General features: G+C 37.6%; 1 protein-coding gene across 1 annotated transcript; it reads left to right on the top strand.

Moving 5' to 3' along the window:
- The first annotated feature begins 5,421 nt into the window (after positions 1 to 5,421).
- On the top strand, positions 5,422 to 6,372 carry LOC129504717 (olfactory receptor 52D1-like). Its single transcript, XM_055317555.1, has one exon. It carries the CDS (start codon positions 5,422 to 5,424, stop codon positions 6,370 to 6,372), a length of 951 nt encoding a protein of 316 aa, XP_055173530.1.
- Positions 6,373 to 19,528: the final 13,156 nt, after the last annotated feature.

Genomic DNA, 19,528 nt, shown 5'->3' with positions numbered 1-19,528 from the left:
TCCACCTTGTCCACTCTTCCTTAGAAAGCTATCTTCCTATGGTTCAGATATACCCTAGTTTTGATAGTTCCAAATGACAATCCAGCCTGGGGAGGAAATGCTTTCATAATTTATGAGTCTCTCCTGATATAATCAATTCAACATATACTTTTGCATCTTCCTTCCAGGCTACCTAGATACTTGGCCTGAGTGAGACTTTGATGAGAAATAAAGAGATGTATTTCAAAGGCCCACCATATCACTCCCTCCGTGCATAATAGAAGAATGTATCTTACACTGGACTGTAACTAACAATACTTTTGAATCAATAGCTTATCATCTGATCTAATTAGATAAAGGAAAAAAAGACAAAGAATTACCCTAATGAGGATACAAACTGTTCAAGGGAATTAAACACTCAAGCTCCAGGTCAATGTGGAGAAATTCAGAGTAAGCAAAGTGATTATTTTCTTGAGATCATGTAATATGTGGTATTGAATTAAGAACCAAAGGGAGCCATGCAAATTCCAACTCAAGGTATACCTCTTCCCAGTCTATCCTCATTCCATGTCATCTCCTTTCTCCCTGAATATCCCTTCACAACCATTTCACACAATTTGGCTACATGTTTTTTGTTGTTGGGTTTTTTTTTAAATATTTTATTTATTTATTCATGAGAGACACAGAGAGGGAGAGAGGCAGAGACACAGGCAGAGGGAGAAGCAGGCTTCATGCAAGGAGCCCAACGTGGGACTCGATCCTGGGTCTCCAGGATCACGCCCTGAGCTGAAGGCAGCGCTAAACCGCTGAGCTACCTGGGCTACCCATGTTTGTTTGTTTTTATCTGAGTGCTGGGAAGATATTAACTTACTGTAGGACAGTGTTGTCTTTTCTCTTGCCTTAAAATAATGTCCTTCCTTTAAGAGAAGACTGATATGATTGGTGTGTCTCCTTAGGGATCTATTTGCAAATTCACCTCTCTTTCAGCAGCTGGGACCTTTGGTGCTCTGAGCCACACCACAGCCTCTCTAGGTCAAAAAAAAAAAGGGTGGAGATAAGTGACACCAAATCATATATCCAGGAGTATGTTACTTGTGCTGAATCAAGATTTCTCCAGTACAGCTGACCATCAAGGCTGGGGTGAGTGTTAAATGGATGAAATGGATAGAAAATAAGGTTGAGGACAGTTCTGTAAGATTAGGAGGAATGACCAGGAAGATACAGGGAAATGACAGACATACAAAGATATCTATATCCTTGGCCACTACAGAAGTTATACCAGATTGTCCCCTGACTCCATTATAAGAAGTACAGTTCCTTGAATTCCTCAGGTGTTTGCATAGCCTCATTGCATATTAAAACATATTATTGGTAAGTCCTTCTTTTCTTTGCATTTCAGTCCTTCCTGTTGCAATTAGATATTTTAGTCTCTTGCTATTTTCCTTATGGACTCAAGGCAAGCCAGGAAGGTAGATCTCTGGGAACAGCCTTTCTTAAAGTAATGATGAATTCAGAATTTCTTAATAATAGCTGCATCTTGTTATCACTCATATCAACTTCGCAGGAGTGATCTATCTATCTATCTATCTATCTATCATCTATCATCTATCCATCTAATTAGAGAGTAAACTTGTTCTTGAATATCTAAAATCCTCACAGAGAGCCTAGGGGATCATCAAACTCATCTGATTTCTAACCTCACCAGGGTCCAAGTATAGCTGGCACTTTTTTCAATCCAATTCTCTAATCCTGTCCAGTAATTTAACATGCAGGAAACTTAGAAGCCCATCAAACCAGGTATCTCTGTTACAGTATCTCCAGGTTCTATTGTCTTTTCCGGGGCAAAATCAGATGACTGTCTTATTGAACAGCCTAATAGAAGTTCTTCCTTTAACTCAAATAAGATACATGTTTTTCTTCTTTACTGTCTCTTAGTAGCAGCACAGAATATATTCATTCCTGTTGTACTAAAGGATCCCAAATACCACAATTGTTTCTTGGTTCAAAAGGGAAATTACTGAGGGGAACTCAATGACATTGTCACATTGATGCGATTGGGATCACTGAAGAGCCATTCCATCTCAGATCTTGTGAGAGTTTACCAAACCCAGCTAACTGAGAAGTGGTCTTGGATATCTCTGAAGATAGTTCTTAATTTAAAAGTGGATGAAATCACAATGCCTTCACCCTTGGATTACAAACTCAAGAAAATCCAGTATGTCTTTCAACATAGGAACTAAATGAAGTTTCCTCTTCTGAGAGGCAAGTACACCATTAGCCCAATGTGCAAAAGTATGAGTAATGTCTGCATTATAACAAATGCATATTAAATTACAAACTGTATCATGTACTTTATGTGATTTTTTCTAATTCCCTGACAACCTTATGAAGTAAGAATTATCACCTGAATTTTATATTAGGAAACTGAGAACAGAGGGGAATAAGACAAGTAACAAGTAACTGCAATCAGGATGGATTTTGAACCCAGGCATTCTGAATTTAGTCTCTGATGTCGTATTTTGCAGACTACATAAAGAAGGTGACAATCCTAGGAAGTAAATTGTACAAGAGATGTTTGAAGCATTTGAGGAAGACTCCGATTTGGAGACTTAAGTTTTATTTCCTTTGTGAAGCTTTCTTTGAAAAAGATCTGGCTTATGTATCTTCTTCATAGCATACATCAACATAGCATTTCCACACATATATTGGATATTATTTGATTAATTATGTCTTCTCATTAGCAAACTTAAAGTATCATGGAACATCTGTATTCTTACTACTTAATATTATAAAACATCTAGAAGAGTATCTGGTATTTATTAGACTATCAATAATGTGTTTTTTGACAAAGTAGTAAAATGAAGGAGCAACTTTAGAAATTATATTAATTTCATAAAATTGAAAACTTAGGACACTGAAGAAGAATAATACTTCTCTGATGTGGATTGTTCACAAATATTGACTTAAGGAAAGGAGAAATTCTCAGACTCAGAGGGTCTGAAATTGAAAATGACTGTCTCAATAAAGCATAGATTTTCTGCAATTAGAGTTGTACAGGCAACTTCCCCATGATCACTTTTCAAGATAACACATTTGGGAGCCAAGCATCATAAAATTATTGAACTGTCCATGCTTTGTAATTTATTTCCCAAATAGATGACAAGATTATATTCCATTTATTTATCTATTGTTTAAAACCACAGGTATTTCCTGGATAGAAATAAAAAAATATTTATACTTTCCAAGATGAACATTGAAATGTTTATAGTCACTTGTTATAACTTGATTATTGAATTTTTGAGAATATAAAAAATTACAATAGAATTGTAATAAATTGTATTTTATGGCTTAAAAAGTTAAGCAAAATAATAATTGTACTAGTAATTAAAACTTGTAATGACATTATAATCTATGTGATTTGTAGCTATAATAATTGTTAGCATGAATAAACTTGCAGTAGCACCTGAGAAATGCATATTGCAATTAATAAAACAAACGAAATTAGTTGGTCTTTAATAATACAGTTGGGTATGAATAGGGGATTGAATAAAGGATATTATTTTTAATTATTATAGAATATTTTATCTTGTCTTAGGTATTTCCACATTCTAAAATTCTTTTGAGGAGAGGACAATTGGATCAACTTAATGTTAATGTCCCTTCTAAAACAGAAGGTCTTTGAGTCCCAAAGACTGGACTTCAATAAGATAAAAATGATGACTTTGACTTCACCTACAAAGATCTCTCAAGGCAAGATGGCTCCAGGAAAAGATGCCTCTCTCACTCTTTTCTTCTTGGCTGTTGGCATAATCTCAATCTATGGCTTAGTCACTCCTAGAAACCTTCCCTGATTTTAACCTACCTGTGAGCCCTGGTTTCTGACTTTCTACTTCCCTTCCCATGGCATGCTTCACTTGGAGACTTCGGGGAGCACAAGCCTCTGTGGTTTCTGGCCTGATTGGTCATATCAGGGCTCATACTTTAAGGCAAACAAAATAGACTCACGCAGGTATGTTTTATAATCCAACTAAATTATAAAGCCAGTCAAGAAAATGATAGAATTTTATTACATAGGTAGATTAGATTAGACTACAAATTATTGAAGAGCTAAATAGGAGCACCTCCTGGAGTATATTGAGTGAAAACAACATGATGGGCATCATAGATATGACAAAAGAAGACCTTGTCTGACCCAAAGAAAAACCATTTTTCAACTCTGGTCACTTACAAAAGTCTGTTAAAAAATTCATTTGCTGTGTTCAATCTTTTATCCATTTACCTGTTAAATGTTATTTATTGGTCTTATGTATATAAGGCATTAATGCCAGTTGTAGAAAAAAATGAGACTCAAATTTCATACTGTAATGGGGCAAAAGACATATGCATAATCATAAAATAGTTTATATTTCCTAAGGACGGTATGCTGAAGATGTATGACTGTCTCTCCACAGCAGCAGAGATCATAGACGAGCTTCACAGAAAGGAAAATATTCATGTGGGTTTTGAATAATATTAAGTAGCAGCTCATCAGGTGAACAATGGGAATAGCTATTCTGTGCCCCCAAAAGCAATACATGAAAAAGCATGCAGATACGCATGATGTTCGACATTTCAAAACACATATGGCTGGAGCATGAAGTATGTGGTGGAGTAGGATGGTAAACAATATGAGATAGGTGGGCAAGAGTAAAATCCAGGAGAGCTTTGCTTGCCATAGCAAGATCCTAACAGGAAATGGAACTCACATCTACATTAGGAAAATTCAGGACAGTGTAATACAGAAACTGTTTTCAAAGATGTGATTAAGCATAGAGAAGTCACAAGTGCTTGTGAACTTCCTGCATTAGTGACAGCAGGCACTTTTATAGTCCCTTGGACTAAAGGGACAAGAGGACATGGTTACCAAAGCCAGAGAAGGATATTTACAGAGATAAAACCAGCTGGCAGCAACCTTGTCGAGAGAGAGCCAAAAAGAACAAATCCCTGACCTGCCTTTAATCCTCTCTCGGTGTTCACCACCGTCAAATCCAATCAGAAGTGAGAGAGCGAGGGAGTCTCTGGATATGGTCCAGTATTTCAGGACCTACAACATGATGGGAAGTGAAGAAGGGTAGACCAGAGGAGGTTAATACAAGGGATTCTGAAAACACACTAAGGAAGGTTGTCTTTGTATTATTATTGATGATTTTCACATGCTCCACAGCAATGTAGAGGCCTCACTGGAAGATGGAAGTCCTAAAAGTAGGCATATTACTTAGAAAGCTGTTTTAATACCCCTACGCAAGAAATGAGGAAGGCATGAATTGGAGTAGAATTGGTGGGAATGAAAGAGAGGCAAGAAATTGAATGGATATGTGGGAGGAATAAATGACATCAAGGATGATTCATTTCATTTTTTAAACCACTTTTAGGAAGATAAGGCCTTGTGTTCTCTTCATCATTATGCTTTCTGCATCGGTCACCAATGACACTGCCTTCCATCCCTCCACATTTATTCTACTTGGAATCCCTGGGATGCAAGACCAGCACGTGTGGGCTGCCATACCCTTCTGCTCCATGTATATCCTTGCTCTGGTTGGCAATGGCACCATCCTCTACATCATCATGACAGATAGAACTCTGCATGAGCCAATGTACCTCTTCCTGTGCCTACTTTCTATCACCGACCTGATTCTCTGTTCTACCACACTGCCCAAAATGCTAACAATCTTCTGGCTCAGGTCCCACATAATTTCCTACCATGGCTGTCTCACACAGATGTTTTTTGTTCACACTATCTTTGCCACAGAGTCAGCAGTTCTACTGGCCATGGCTTTTGACCGCTATGTGGCTATCTGCCGTCCGCTTCATTATACATCCATCCTCAATGCCACAGTGATTGGGAAGATTGGTCTGGCATGTGTGGTCCGTGGTCTTCTCTTTGTCTTCCCCTTTGTTATCCTCATCGAACGTTTACCCTTCTGTGGACATCACATCATCCCCCACACCTACTGTGAGCACATGGGCATTGCCAAGCTGGCTTGTGCCAGCATCAAGCCCAACACCATTTATGGTCTCACTGTGGCACTTTCAGTCACTGGCATGGATGTGGTCCTCATTGCCACCTCCTACGGCCTGATCCTTCGGGCAGTGCTGCGCCTACCCTCCAAGGATGCCCAATTCCGAGCATTTAGCACTTGTGGAGCTCACATTTGTGTGATTCTTGTTTTCTATGTACCTGCCTTTTTTTCCTTTTTCACCCACCGCTTTGGCCACCAAGTACCTCCCCATGTCCACATTGTACTTGCAAATCTCTACCTCCTTGTGCCCCCTGTTCTCAACCCCCTGGTCTATGGCATTAATACCAAACAGATCCGCCTGAGAATATTTGGCTTTTTTATAGGAAGGAGGTAGCTGGACTCTCTATGTACCCCAAGGATCAATGGTAAAAGTTAAAATTAATCTGTCACCTTCTCTAGTACATCTTATCCTTGGACTAGAGGTATCGTGTATTATCTAAAAGTTTTTGAAGTATTTAGAACAACACATTTATACCTGTTAAATCTACAGAATACTATCTTCCTGGAAGGCTATTATGTGGCTTGTTAATGGGTCTGTAGGTTTTGAATCATTGTGGAAAGTGTCAGGAGGCATTATAGTAGTACTTTTGACAGTAAGAGCCAGTAAGTTACTCTATGTACAGAACATCCAGCACTGGAAAGAGGAAAAGTGACCCAAAAATATGTACTTGCTTATAGCTTCAAGATATTGAGAATAACACACACACACATATTGATCGATTGATTGCTAGCACTTTCTTAGACCAAGAGTGTTTGCAGTAAGAGTATCAACCCTAGACCAGAGATGGGCTGAGGCAGCCCATGATATTCTGGATCTGGCATGAGATGTAAACAGATGGAGAGGACTGCTAAGTAACTCTTTCTAAGAAGTCTAAAAGGAGATGTATCAATGGGAAAGCTGTAACAAGGGTTTCTCAAAGAGTAGCTTCAAAAAATGACCCTTTGTAGGTAATATATTCACTTCATGTCTGATGATCTTTGCATTTTCCCCCTGATACTCTCTGAGCGATGAACTTCACCTGTAAATGATTTGGTGGGCTACTATGGAGGTAGTCTGACCTTTAGTTTGCCTCACTTAGCCAACAATGCTTTGTGCGTATACAAATTCCCCAGACACAGAGTTTCCTGCTAATGCTAGCCAGGGAAACTCAGGTTAGTCAGAGTTGAAAAGTATCTTTCACCAAACAGCTGGCCTTCATGCTTTGGCACAGGCTTACCTTCCATAGAATCTGAGGTGTTTGTTTTTAGATACTTTAAAAGGAATGAAAGCTATCAGTCTACCCTCATACACAACACATCAATCTTCTCCTGAGCCACTTTTTCATTGTATATTGTCTTTGATAAGAAACTCTCCATCATCTAAGGCATTTGTGCCACTTTTCAACTTTAGTATCCATATCTATCTTTTTCTAAAGTCTGAGATTCAACTTACACAGACTCTATTTAGTTGGTAATATGATGTTTGAAGCATAACAGTCATATAAGCAGTGATAAGAAATTTTTATTGTGCTCTTTTATTGTGCCTTTGAAGTACTTACATTGTACAATCATCAGCACTATATATTTCCAAACATTTCATCACCACAAATAGAAACTCCATAACTATTAAGCAATAACTCCCCACGCCTACCTCTATCTCTAATCTCCTAAAACACAAAAAACAGGCCTTTTCCAAGAACGTTGGAGAGTGTTCATTTATTTACCCTTGTAGTTGAACATTCGTTCAAAAGTATATATTGAATATCAACCATGTACTAGGTACAACAGGTATTGTATTTTTCAGGTTAATAAGACAGTGTGTGATTTCAGGAAATTCATGCTCTAGGGAGAAAAGAAATAAAGCAATACAACAGAATATGGAATTTGCAGTGACAAGATGTAAAAGATACTATTAGGGGGGGATCCCTGAGTGGCTTAGCAGTTTAGTGCCTGCCTTCAGCCAGGGAGTGATCCTGGAGTCCCTGGATTGAGTCCCCCATCAGGCTCTATGTATGGAGCCTGCTTCTTCCTCTTGCCTGTGTCTCTGCCTCTCTCTCTCTGTGTCTCTCATGAATAAATAAATAAGATCTTTAAAAAAAGAGATACTACTAAAGAAAAGAGGAAAATAAGTACATATTAAGATAATTCTATGTTTTTCTAACAATGAAATAATCATTAATTTATGATCCATCCTAATACTACGCCTTCTTTCCACTGGGCTAAGGCAAAAAGGTACAACATGTCTGTATCTTGGTTTTAATATTCTCATGATACACATGTCAAATAACTAAACCATCTCTATAAAAAATTCGATCAAAAAGTAATCATAGGAAAAGACAATTAAGTAACTGTGATAACTATTTCCACTGTTAAAAATTATTAAAACTGGGATCCCTGGGTGGCGCAGCGGTTTGGCGCCTGCCTTTGGCCCAGGGCGCGATCCTGGAGACCCGGGATCGAATCCCACGTCGGGCTCCCGGTGCATGGAGCCTGCTTCTCCCTCTGCCTGTGTCTCTGCCTCACTCTCTCTCTCTCTCTCTCTCTCTCTGTGACTATCATAAATAAATAAATAAATAAATAAATAAAAATAAATAAATAAATAAATAAATTAAAAAAAATTATTAAAACTCACCAATTTAAGGCTGGTAAAATACAACAAACTATGATAATATAGAAGATTAGTAATAAAGCAAATTAATAAAAGAGAAGAGATCTCAAATTAACCTCGGTTTGTTTTCTTGGCTAGACACTGGACACTTTGTGTCATCACCTGAAAATCAGAAAATTTTGAGTGAGCTGTTGCCCTCCAAGAATTGTCTGCTTCTTAAGGTTCTAATGTGTGGATTCCTTAATAATTTTCATTAAAAAAGGGACATTGTTAGCTGGAAACATGTATTCAAGGATCAGTTCCTTGGGGCTTCACTGCTGTGCTGGTTATTAACAAGTACCTGAGAAGTCTCCAGTGAGGATCAGGGTAATCTTTTTTTGATGTTGCTAAAATATCTTATCTCCTTTTTTAAGATCATATAGTAGATGGTAAATAGGTGGCTGCTGAGGGAAGCTGATCCTTATCTGTTGATGATAATCCTAAATAGCTGCAGTCAGTTTATCATCTTAACTAGCATTATCAAAATAGAAGAGAATGGAATTCCCAACTGATAATGTGTTAACACACAATTAACTTTTAAATATTTTTAATATGGGATTACCCGATTAGTATCATATAAGTATCCTATTAGTAAGAATGAATTATGAAGCCAGCACTTCTATAAACTAATTAATTTTTTAAAACAACCAAATTAACCTTTAAAAAGAAATTTGTCATCTTAAAGGAACAAAGGGTAAAAAAAAAGAATGAATTATGGACAGTAAAGATATTAACAAATCTTCAAGGTTCTTGTGCTTGTTCCATGATGTATGTTTCTAACACATTTTTTGTGTCTTTAAACATAAAAATGAATATGTTTTATCTAATCTAAAAGGTGTACAATCATCAAAATATCTATCTTAATATGGATAATGAGAGACCTATCACTATAGAATTATTAAAATTTGGAGAATGCAAAACCATAAGAGACTTTTAATTGTAGGAAACAAACTGAGGGTTGCTGGAGGGGAAGTGGGTGGGGGGATGGGGTAACTGATGATGGGTATTAAGGAAGGCACTTGATATGATGAGTACTGTGTGTTATATGTACCTAATGAATCACTAAATTCTACCCCTGAAACTAATAATGTACTATATGTGAACTAAATTAAATTTAAATGAAAAAAGAGAATGCAAAACAAACCTAATTATTTCTATTATGCTTTTTAAAAAAGAATGTAAGCAAATCTTTATGATAAGTAATGGTCATTTAAAAAACTCAAAGATAGTTTAAGTATCAAGACTTCTTATCATTTTTATTATTTTGAAATCAGGACCTTACTTTGGAAATATAAAGTCAAGGAAAGTGATTAGAGAAGACAAGATAAGAATATAAGACATAAATAACATGACATAATAAAAAAAGGTAATATACTGAGAACACAAAGCTATAAGCAACTTTTTAATTAAAATTTCTACTACAGGGAATCCCTGGGTGGCTCAGCGGTTTAGCACCTGCCTTTGGCCTAGGGCATGATCCTGGAGTTCCAGGATTGAGTTCCACATCAGGCTCCCTGCATGGAGCCTGCTTCTTCCTCTGCCTGTGTCTGTGCCTCTCTCTCTCTCTCTCTCTCTCTCTCTCTCTCTCTGTCTCATGAATGAATAAATTTAGAGCTATCAAGTTTTAAAACATAGTTTTAAACACCAATTATTTCAAGAAAAATAAAAGTGTGCATATTATACTGAATTTGCAATCTTAAAAAATTGTAGTCACTTTCTTAATAGAAAAAATAGATTATGTAATTATTATATATGAGATTTGTCTGAATAGACTATTTTAGAGTGGGCCCAAACCAAAAAAAATGGGGGGTCAATTTATCCCAAAACTTTTTTAAAAAAGAGGAAAAAACAGAAGGAATAAAAAGGGAAAAAGACAAAGAGAGAGAGAGAAAGAAAGAGAGAGGGGAGAAAGAGAAAGGGAGAAGGAAGGAAGGAGAAAGAATCAGCAGCAGATTTAATATGGGAGATATTACATGTTGGAGCAAAGGGAGAGTAAGAGTTATATTAGAAATCCTACCACTTTAAATAATTTTCAGGACCATGTCAGTAAGTCTTTTCCAGTCACAATTTTGCATCTTCTGGCTATACCCAGACAGAGTGCAGGAGCTTAACACATCTAACTTCCTGGCATGATTCAGGAAGATAATAGGGAGGAGACTTTTGAGTCTGTTACATGTTTGTAACTATACTCATGTCATTTAAGAAAAGCAGATCATTGGCTACATTATTTGCTTTTTGTTTTAGGTACCTCACAAATGAAAAATTTTGTGCACATCAAAATGTCCTCCAAAAACTAATCTTTGGGCAGCTTATATTAGAGCATAGAATTTTGTATTAGTCAGGTTTTCCAGGGAAACAGGACCAACAGGAGGAAGATAGATGATAGATGATTAGAGAGATACATAGATAAATAAGTAGATTGATGGGAACATGATAGATAGAAGATAGATAGATAGATAGATAGATAGATAGATAGATGATAGATAGATAGATAGATGATAGATAATAGATAATAGATAAAAGAGATTTATTGTGAGATCATTTATGTACTAGGTATAATGGGCATTGAATTACACAGGTGAATAAGGCACAGTATATGACTTCAGTAAACTTGTAGGGAAAAAAGAAAGTAAGTTTAAAAAAAGTTGGCTTGAGGTGCCTGGGTGGCTCATTAAGTTAAGCATCTGCCTTCAGGTCAGGTCATGATCCTGGGGTTCTGAGATCAAGCTCCATGTTGGTCTCCCTGCTGGGTGGGAAGTCTGCCTCTCTCTCTCCCCACTCATGCTCTCTCTCAAATAAATAGACGAAATCATAAAAATAGTTTGGTTCATACAGTTTTAGAGGCTGTGAAGTCCCATAGTCTACTGTCTGTAACGTGGAGACCTGAGAAAGCCAGTGGTTGTAACAGTCTGAGACTGAAGGCTTAAAAACCAAGGAGCCAACGGTGTGAGGCTCAGTATGAGACCTGAGGTCTGAGAACCAGGAATGCTGACGTTCAAGGGAAAAAGATGGATGTCCCAGCTCAAGCAAAGAGAGCAAATTCACCTTTTCTCTGCCTTTTAGTTCTATTCGGGCCCTCAGTGGATAGAATGATGCCTACCCACATTAATGACTACTATCGTTACTTTGTCCACCGGTTCAAATGCTAATTTCACTCCCACCTCTGAAATACTCTCACAGACACACCCACAAATAATGTTCTACTCGCTCTTTAGACATCCCTTAGTCCAGTCAAGTTAGTACATAAAATTAACCATCACAAATTCCTATTGGGTTTGTAATTGTGCTTGCACTACATTATTTTTAAAAAGAATGAGGGATGACCACAGCTTTGTAGTACAACCTGAAATCCGGCATTGTGATGCCCCCAGCTATGGTTTTCTCTTTTAAAATCTCCCTGGCTATTCGGGGTCTTTTCTGATTCCACACAGTGTGGTACTGGCACAAAAACAGACACATAGATCAAAGGAACAGAATAGAGAATCCAGAAGTGGACCCTCAACTTTATGGTCAACTAATATTCGACAAAGGAGGAAAGACTATCCACTGGAAAAAAAGAGTCTCTTCAATAAATGGTGCTGGGAAAATTGGACATCCACATGCAGAAGAATGAAACTGGACCACTCTCTTGCACCATACACATAGATAAACTCAAAATGGATGAGAGATCTTAATGTGAGACAAGATTCCATCAAAATCCCAGAGGAGAACACAGGCAACACCCTTTTTGAACTCGGCCACAGTAACTTCTTGCAAGATTCATCCATGAAGGCAAGAGAAACAAAACCAAAATTGAACTATTGGGACTTCATCAAGATAAGAAGCTTTTGCACAGCAAAGGATACAGTCAACAAAACTCAAAGACAACCTACAGAATGGGAGAAGATATTTGCAAATAAGATCTATAAAGAACTTATTAAACTCAAGAGCAAAGAGACAAACAATCCAATCATGAAATGGGCAAAAGACATGAACAGAAATCTCACAGAGGAAGACATAGACATGACCAACAAGCACATGAGGAAATGCTCTGCATCACTTGCCATTAGGGAAATACAAATCAAAACCACAATGAGATACCACCGCACACCAGTGAGAATGGGGAAAATTAACAAAGCAGGAAACCACAAATGTTGGAGAGGATGCGGAGAAAGGGAACCCTCCTGCACTGTTGGTGGGAATGTGAACTGGTGCAGCCACTCTGGAAAACTGTGTGGAGGTTCCTCAAAGAGTTCAAAATAGACCTGCCCTACGACCCAGCAATTGCACTGCTGGGGATTTACCCCAAAGATACAGATGCAGTGAAACGCCGGGACACCTGCACCCCGATGTTCATAGCAGCAGATGAATGGATAAAGAAGATGTGGTTTATGTATACAATGGAATATTACTCAGTCATTAGAAACGGCAAACACCCACCATTTGCTTCGATGTGGACGGAACTAGAGGGTATTATGCTGAGTGAAATAAGTCAATCAGAGAAGGACAAACATTATATGGTCTAATTCATTTGGGGAATATAAAAAATAGTGAAAGGGAATAAAGGGGAAAGGAGAAAAAATGAGTGGGAAATATCAGAAAGGGAGACAGAACATGAAATACTCCTAACTCTGGGAAACGAACAAGGGGTGGTGGAAAGGGAGGTGGGCGGGGGATGGGGGTGACTGGGTGATGGGCACTGAGGGGGCACTTGATGGGATGAGCACTGGGTGTTATGCTATATGTTGGCAAATTGAACACCAATAAGAAAATAAATTTATTTAAAAAAGAATAAAAATAAATAAATAAATAAATAAATAAATAAATAAATAAATAAATAATAAATGAAAAATAAAAAGAATCAGGGATATGAACCCCTTATTGGATATACCATTTGCCAATATCTTCTATTCAGTAGGCTGCCTTTTTGTTATGTTGATGGCTTCCTTTGCCGTGCAATATATTTTGGATTGATAAAGTCCTACTTGTTTATTTTTGCATTTGTTTCCCTTGCATGAGGAAGTATATCTAGAAAAATGTTTCTACTGCTGATGTCAGAGAAATTACTGCCTATGCTTTCTTCTAGGGGTTTTATAGTTTCAGGTCTCACATTTAGGTTTTTAATTCATCTTGAGTTTATTTTGTGGATAGTGCAAGAAGATGGTCCAGTTTCATTCTTATGCATGCAGCACAATTTGTTGAAAATAATAAATTTATTTTTTATTGGTGTTCAATTTGCCAACATACAGAATAACACCCAGTGCTCATCCCGTCAAGTGCCCCCCTCAGTGCCCATCACCCATTCACCCCCACCCCCCGCCCACCTCCCCTTCCACCACCCCTAGTTCGTTTCCCAGAGTTAGGAGTCTTCATGTTCTGCCTCCCTTTCTGATATTTCCTACCCATTTCTTCTCCCTTCCCTTCTATTCCCTTTCACTATTATTTATATATAATAGAAAAGACTGTCTTTATCCCATTGTATATTATTTTTTCTTATTGGAGTCCAATTTGCCAACATATAGCATAACACCCAGTGCTCATCCCATCAAGTGCCCCCTCAGTGCCCATCACCCAGTCACCCCCATCCCCCGCCCACCTCCCTTTCCACCACCCCTTGTTCTTTTCCCAGAGTTAGGAGTCTCTCATGTTCTGTCACCCTCTCTGATATTTCCCATGGATTTTCTCTGCTTTCCCCTTTATTCCTTTTCACTATTTTTCATATTCCCCAAATGAATGAGACCATATAATGTTTGCCCTTCTCTGATTGACTTATTTCACTCAGCATAATACCCTCCAGTTCCATCCACATTGAAGCAAATGGTGGGTATTTGTCATTTCTAATGGCCATTGTATATTCTTGCCTCCATTGTTATAGATTAATTGACCATATAAGTAAAGGTTTATTTCTATACCCTCTATTATGTTCTTTTGATCTATGCATCTATTTTTTTTGCTAGTACCATAGTGTTTTGATTACTATAGCTTTGTATTACATCTTGAAATCTGGGATTGTGATACAACCAGCTTTGTTCTTTTTCAAGATTGCTTTCAAGGTCTTTGTGTTTCCATACAAATTTTAGGATTATTTATTCTAGTTCTGTGAAAAATTGTATTGATATTTTGATGGGCATTGCATTAAATCTGAAGGATCCTTTGGGTACTATGGACATTTTAACAATAGTAATTCTTCTAATCCATGAGCATGAAAGATTTTTCCATTTGTTTGTGTCATCTTCAATTTCTTTCCTTAATTTTTCATAGTTTTCAGAATGTAGATCTTTTATCTCCTTGGTTATGTAAAGAACTTATACATCTCAACACCAGAAAATCCCAAATGATTCAATTAAAATGAGCAGAGGACCTGAATAGACATTTTACTAAAGAAGATATACACTTGGCCACCAGATACATGAGAGATGCTCACCATCAGTCTTCATCAGAGAAATACAAATCAAATCTACAATGAGATATTACCTTACACCTGTCAGAATGGCTAAAACTAAAAACACAAGAAATATCAAGTGCTGGCCAGAATGTAGATAAAAAGGAAACCTCTTGCCCTACTGGTAGGAGTACAAATTGGTGGCAGCACTGTAGAAAACATGATCATTCCTCAAAAAATTAAATACAGAAGTACCATACAATCCAGTAATTCCACTACTGGATAGTTACCCCCCAAAAAAATTAATTCAAAAAGAAAGATAAATCTGCTACTGGATATTTACCTCCCCCCAAAATAAAAACACTAATTTGAAAATGTTCATTACATCATTAACCAAGATATGGAAGCAACCCAAGCATCCATTCCTAGATGAATGGATAAAGACTATACACACACACACACACACACACATTTATTTATTTATAAAAATAAAATAAATATGTAAAGATTGATTTGGGGTTCAGGTCATGATCTCAGGTAGTAAGACAGAGCCTCACCTCGGGCTCACCATTCAGCAGGAAGTCTGCTGGAGATGCTCTTTCCCGTCCCCTCTGCCCTTCCCCCTGCTCACGGATGTGCACGCATTCTTTCTCTCTCTTTCAAATAAATAAATAAATCTTAAAAAGAAATGTGTTACAAAATTGATATAAAAATAAACAGAAGGGGATCCCTGGGTGGCGCAGCGGTTTGGCGCCTGCCTTTGGCCCGGGGCGCGATCCTGGAGACCCGGGATCGAATCCCACATCGGGCTCCCGGTGCATGGAGCCTGCTTCTCCCTCTGCCTGTGTCTCTGCCTCTCTCTCTCTCTCTCTCTCTCTCTCTGTGACTATCATAACTAAATAAAAATTTAAAAAAAGGTTTAAAAAAATAAAAATAAAAATAAACAGAAAAAAGCTAGAAATAATGAAAAATAAAGACATACACTTAGCAGATAAACAGAGGGAGCCAATAAATTTATGAAACAATCTCAACCATCTAATTAATAAGGAAAATGAAATAAAAACCATTTAAAAAAACACCCATCAGATTGGCAAAATTAAAACAAAAATCAAATAATGCTAACAATTACTGACGATATAGAGAAATAGAAGCATTTATTAATTCCTAGTGGGATACTAACTGAATCAACCACTTCCAAGATCAATGTATAAATAGTTAGCAAAGTTAGAGATATGCATATCCTATAACCCAGAAATTTCACCTCTAAATATAAGCCTGAGAAGCACAAAACACAAGTGAATAAGGTCGACTTATATAAGAATATTAACACTATAATTATAATCATTGTAAACCACCTAAATGTTAATCAAAGAATAATGAATGAAATAGATTTTCTTCATTCAAATAAATCTGTGAATTAAATGTGATATTGTTGTTGAAAATTGACTTCCATGCTTCAGAGCCAAAATATAACTCAAAGACAGAGTCTGGGATAAAGAGCAGTAATAGTTTCATTGCTTTGCCTGACAAAGGTGGCGGCAGCTGACTATGGCCTTCAAGAAACAGCAAGCACACCTGGAAGAAGGGGCTAGGGGACATTTATAGGGAAATGCTGGATCTAGCTGGTTTTGATGGGGATTTTCTACCAGCCTGTTTTGTGATGATACAATTCATCACTGAAGGGAGAGAGAAACAAATGCCAGAAGAATAAGCTACACAGGCAGATCTTTAAATATTTGTGACATTTCCTTCTTAATCTACATTGTGAATATATGAATATATGCTAGATTATTCTTTATAATCTTTGTATATCCAAAATACATTAAAATAAAGAAACCTGGATTTCATATTAGTAGACAGGAAAACATCTTGGGTGATGTGACATACTATGGCTCATTTGTATATAATTGTATTATTTCTTATTTATCTTTTTCTCCACTGTCTTCAGATATTGTCTGCATAGATACTTGGGTATTTTATTGATGCTAGTCTGCTCTGCTCCAATAAGCTATCTCTGCATCATAGCCTCATTGTTTGTAATGTTTTATAATACATTTTCATTTCTAGAACCCTCTGTGATATTATTTTCAGATATTTGTTCTCTGGTTGAATTTCTGAATCATTTTGTCAAGATTCTAAGAAAAATGAATCATTGGAATTTGTTCGATTTGTCTGATTTAGGAATATATTGAAGAAGAAGGCATAGCCTTCAAAATGGTTGTGTTTTGATTTTCATTAACAAAAGAAAACAAAACCATGCAAGAAAAACTAGGATACATAATAAGTTCATATGTAAAGAACTTACTTATTGGTTTAGCCATTCCCTTATTCATTTATTTGACTTTGTTATCTGCCCGCTAGGTGACAAACATGATGCTGGTGATTAGGATAGAGTACTTGGGGAGAAAGCAGACCAGGGCTATTCTCCCTGAGTAGTGTGATTATCCAAAGAGCAAACTTAAAACTTGGGATTCAGAGGTCACAGATTCCGGGCAATGCCACCACACTTGATAGACTTTGAGGATATCCTATGAGAAAAGATGCATTGGAAGTTGTATACAGGGAGTTCACAGAATCCTGGATATAAAACTGAGGCAGTAGGACCCAGAAAAAAGAAGTCTTGCTGATTACTCCCTGTCATCATTGTCCTTCAGGATGTCCCTGCAGCAACGAGGAAAGAATGATTGAGCCCAGGATTTTGGCATGTTACTATAGGACAGCTTTCTGCAGGGGAAGCTGTGCAGATGTGTCTATAAGCAGGTGCCTTGATGGTGGTCTATTTTTGCTGGTGATTCCTTCTGTTGATATATTGATTGTGCTACACACTTTATTCTGCTACTCCTTCCCTTACCACTGCCTCCCTCCTGCTGACACCTGACTCAGAGAAAAGTCTCCCTATAGGGTCTGCTGTTAGGCAGACTTGCATTACATCATGATTTAGAAGGTGGCCCTCTGCGTCCAACTCTTGAGGTATCTTTGCATGATTTTGATAATGTTGGATTTTGACAATGTTGTGCATTCTGCAATGCACATCGGAATTTTTGAAAAATTTTGTTATCTGACATAATAAGAAAGAAATAAGGCTACATCTGGACCCAGAAGTCGATGGCATGTTGGGACATGAGAGGTGATATTACAGGAAAGATTCTGGGCCAGGGAATGTCTAGGGTTAAGCCATTGGCCTGGAAAACAAGTTAGAATAAAAACCCTGGGTGATGCTAAGGATAGATGGAAACAGAGCTACTAAAGCCTTTTATCAGTGTGTCCAACAACAGGAGCTATACCACTGAGGCCTTCAAGATGTGATGACCCAAGTCAAGGAGTAAGGCCCTGCTGGGCCTCTACATCTACACAAACATGGAAAACAGGTCCTTGGGGATACAAGCTCCCAGGTTCTAACCTAGTTTCAGATTCAGTTTTAAGCTCACCTTCCCCCCTAGTCTCCTACCAGACTAGCAAAGACTAGCATATGCCCCAAACCCCTAGGGTCAACCATCTTCATTTCCTGGCAACTCAGGGAAACCACCAGGGTCAAGTTTACACATAATAGCAGCGGTGATTGGTGTGTGTGTTTGGGGAAAAAGGAAATGCCAAAGAGCTAATTCTGGGTACCCAGGGGGCCTTTCCTTAGATGACATAAGGGGCCATACCAGGACTTCTTGTGTGTCTGAGAGTAAGCAGTGGGGACATGCAGGGCACTGAGTGTGTTATCCAGGAGACATATAGTTGTAGATAGAGCCACAGACAGCTGTATATACTCACACATACATGTTTGAGGAAAGGGTCGGAGTCCAGCTTCCCACACTGTGACTGCTTCACAGTCAAGTGAGTGTTTCTGGGTGAGGTGGGCTTCATCATCCCATTCTGTCAACCCAGTCAAAGGTGCCCAGAAGCTTTCCACCTGCTGCCTCTGGGTCCTCATTGAATATTTGTCATCACAGTTCCCTTCAAGTCCCTAATGGGCTATAAATGTGTATGCTTCAATTTTGGTGAGCAATACTGTTGTAAGCATTTAAGCAGTCTTGTTTCTGAGAAGGTCTTTTGTTGACCTATTTTCATCCTCTGTTCACTCAGAGTGGTACTGAATAATCTGTCATGGTTTTGGTATTTCTACCCATTTTTGTCTCACATCCATGAAGTTCCATTCTTAAAGGGGATACACATACAAAAATACATATACCATAATTCCATATGCTTAATGACATGCTTCATATGTGAAAATTTTTAAATACATCATTAATAAAAATATTCAAAATGAAAATACACCGGGAGATTTAATGTGGTAAGACCATATTATTGTTACTGTAATATTAGAGCATGTTATATAATAAGGCATATAACACTGAACCATATTATATAACATATATTACATTGATATCAGAATATATTTGTATACCTTATCATTCTACTTTTTTGTTTAACTTTCTAACCCTGAATTCTTTCAAGTTTGAGGCTCATGAAGTGTTTTATGATTCTTCTAGGCTGCTACACCTGGGTGTCACC

This window comes from Nyctereutes procyonoides, unplaced genomic scaffold, assembly GCF_905146905.1.
Source record: "Nyctereutes procyonoides isolate TBG_1078 unplaced genomic scaffold, NYPRO_anot_genome, whole genome shotgun sequence".
Lineage (NCBI taxonomy): Eukaryota > Metazoa > Chordata > Mammalia > Carnivora > Canidae > Nyctereutes > Nyctereutes procyonoides.
This window is presented reverse-complemented; position numbering and strand designations above follow the sequence as displayed.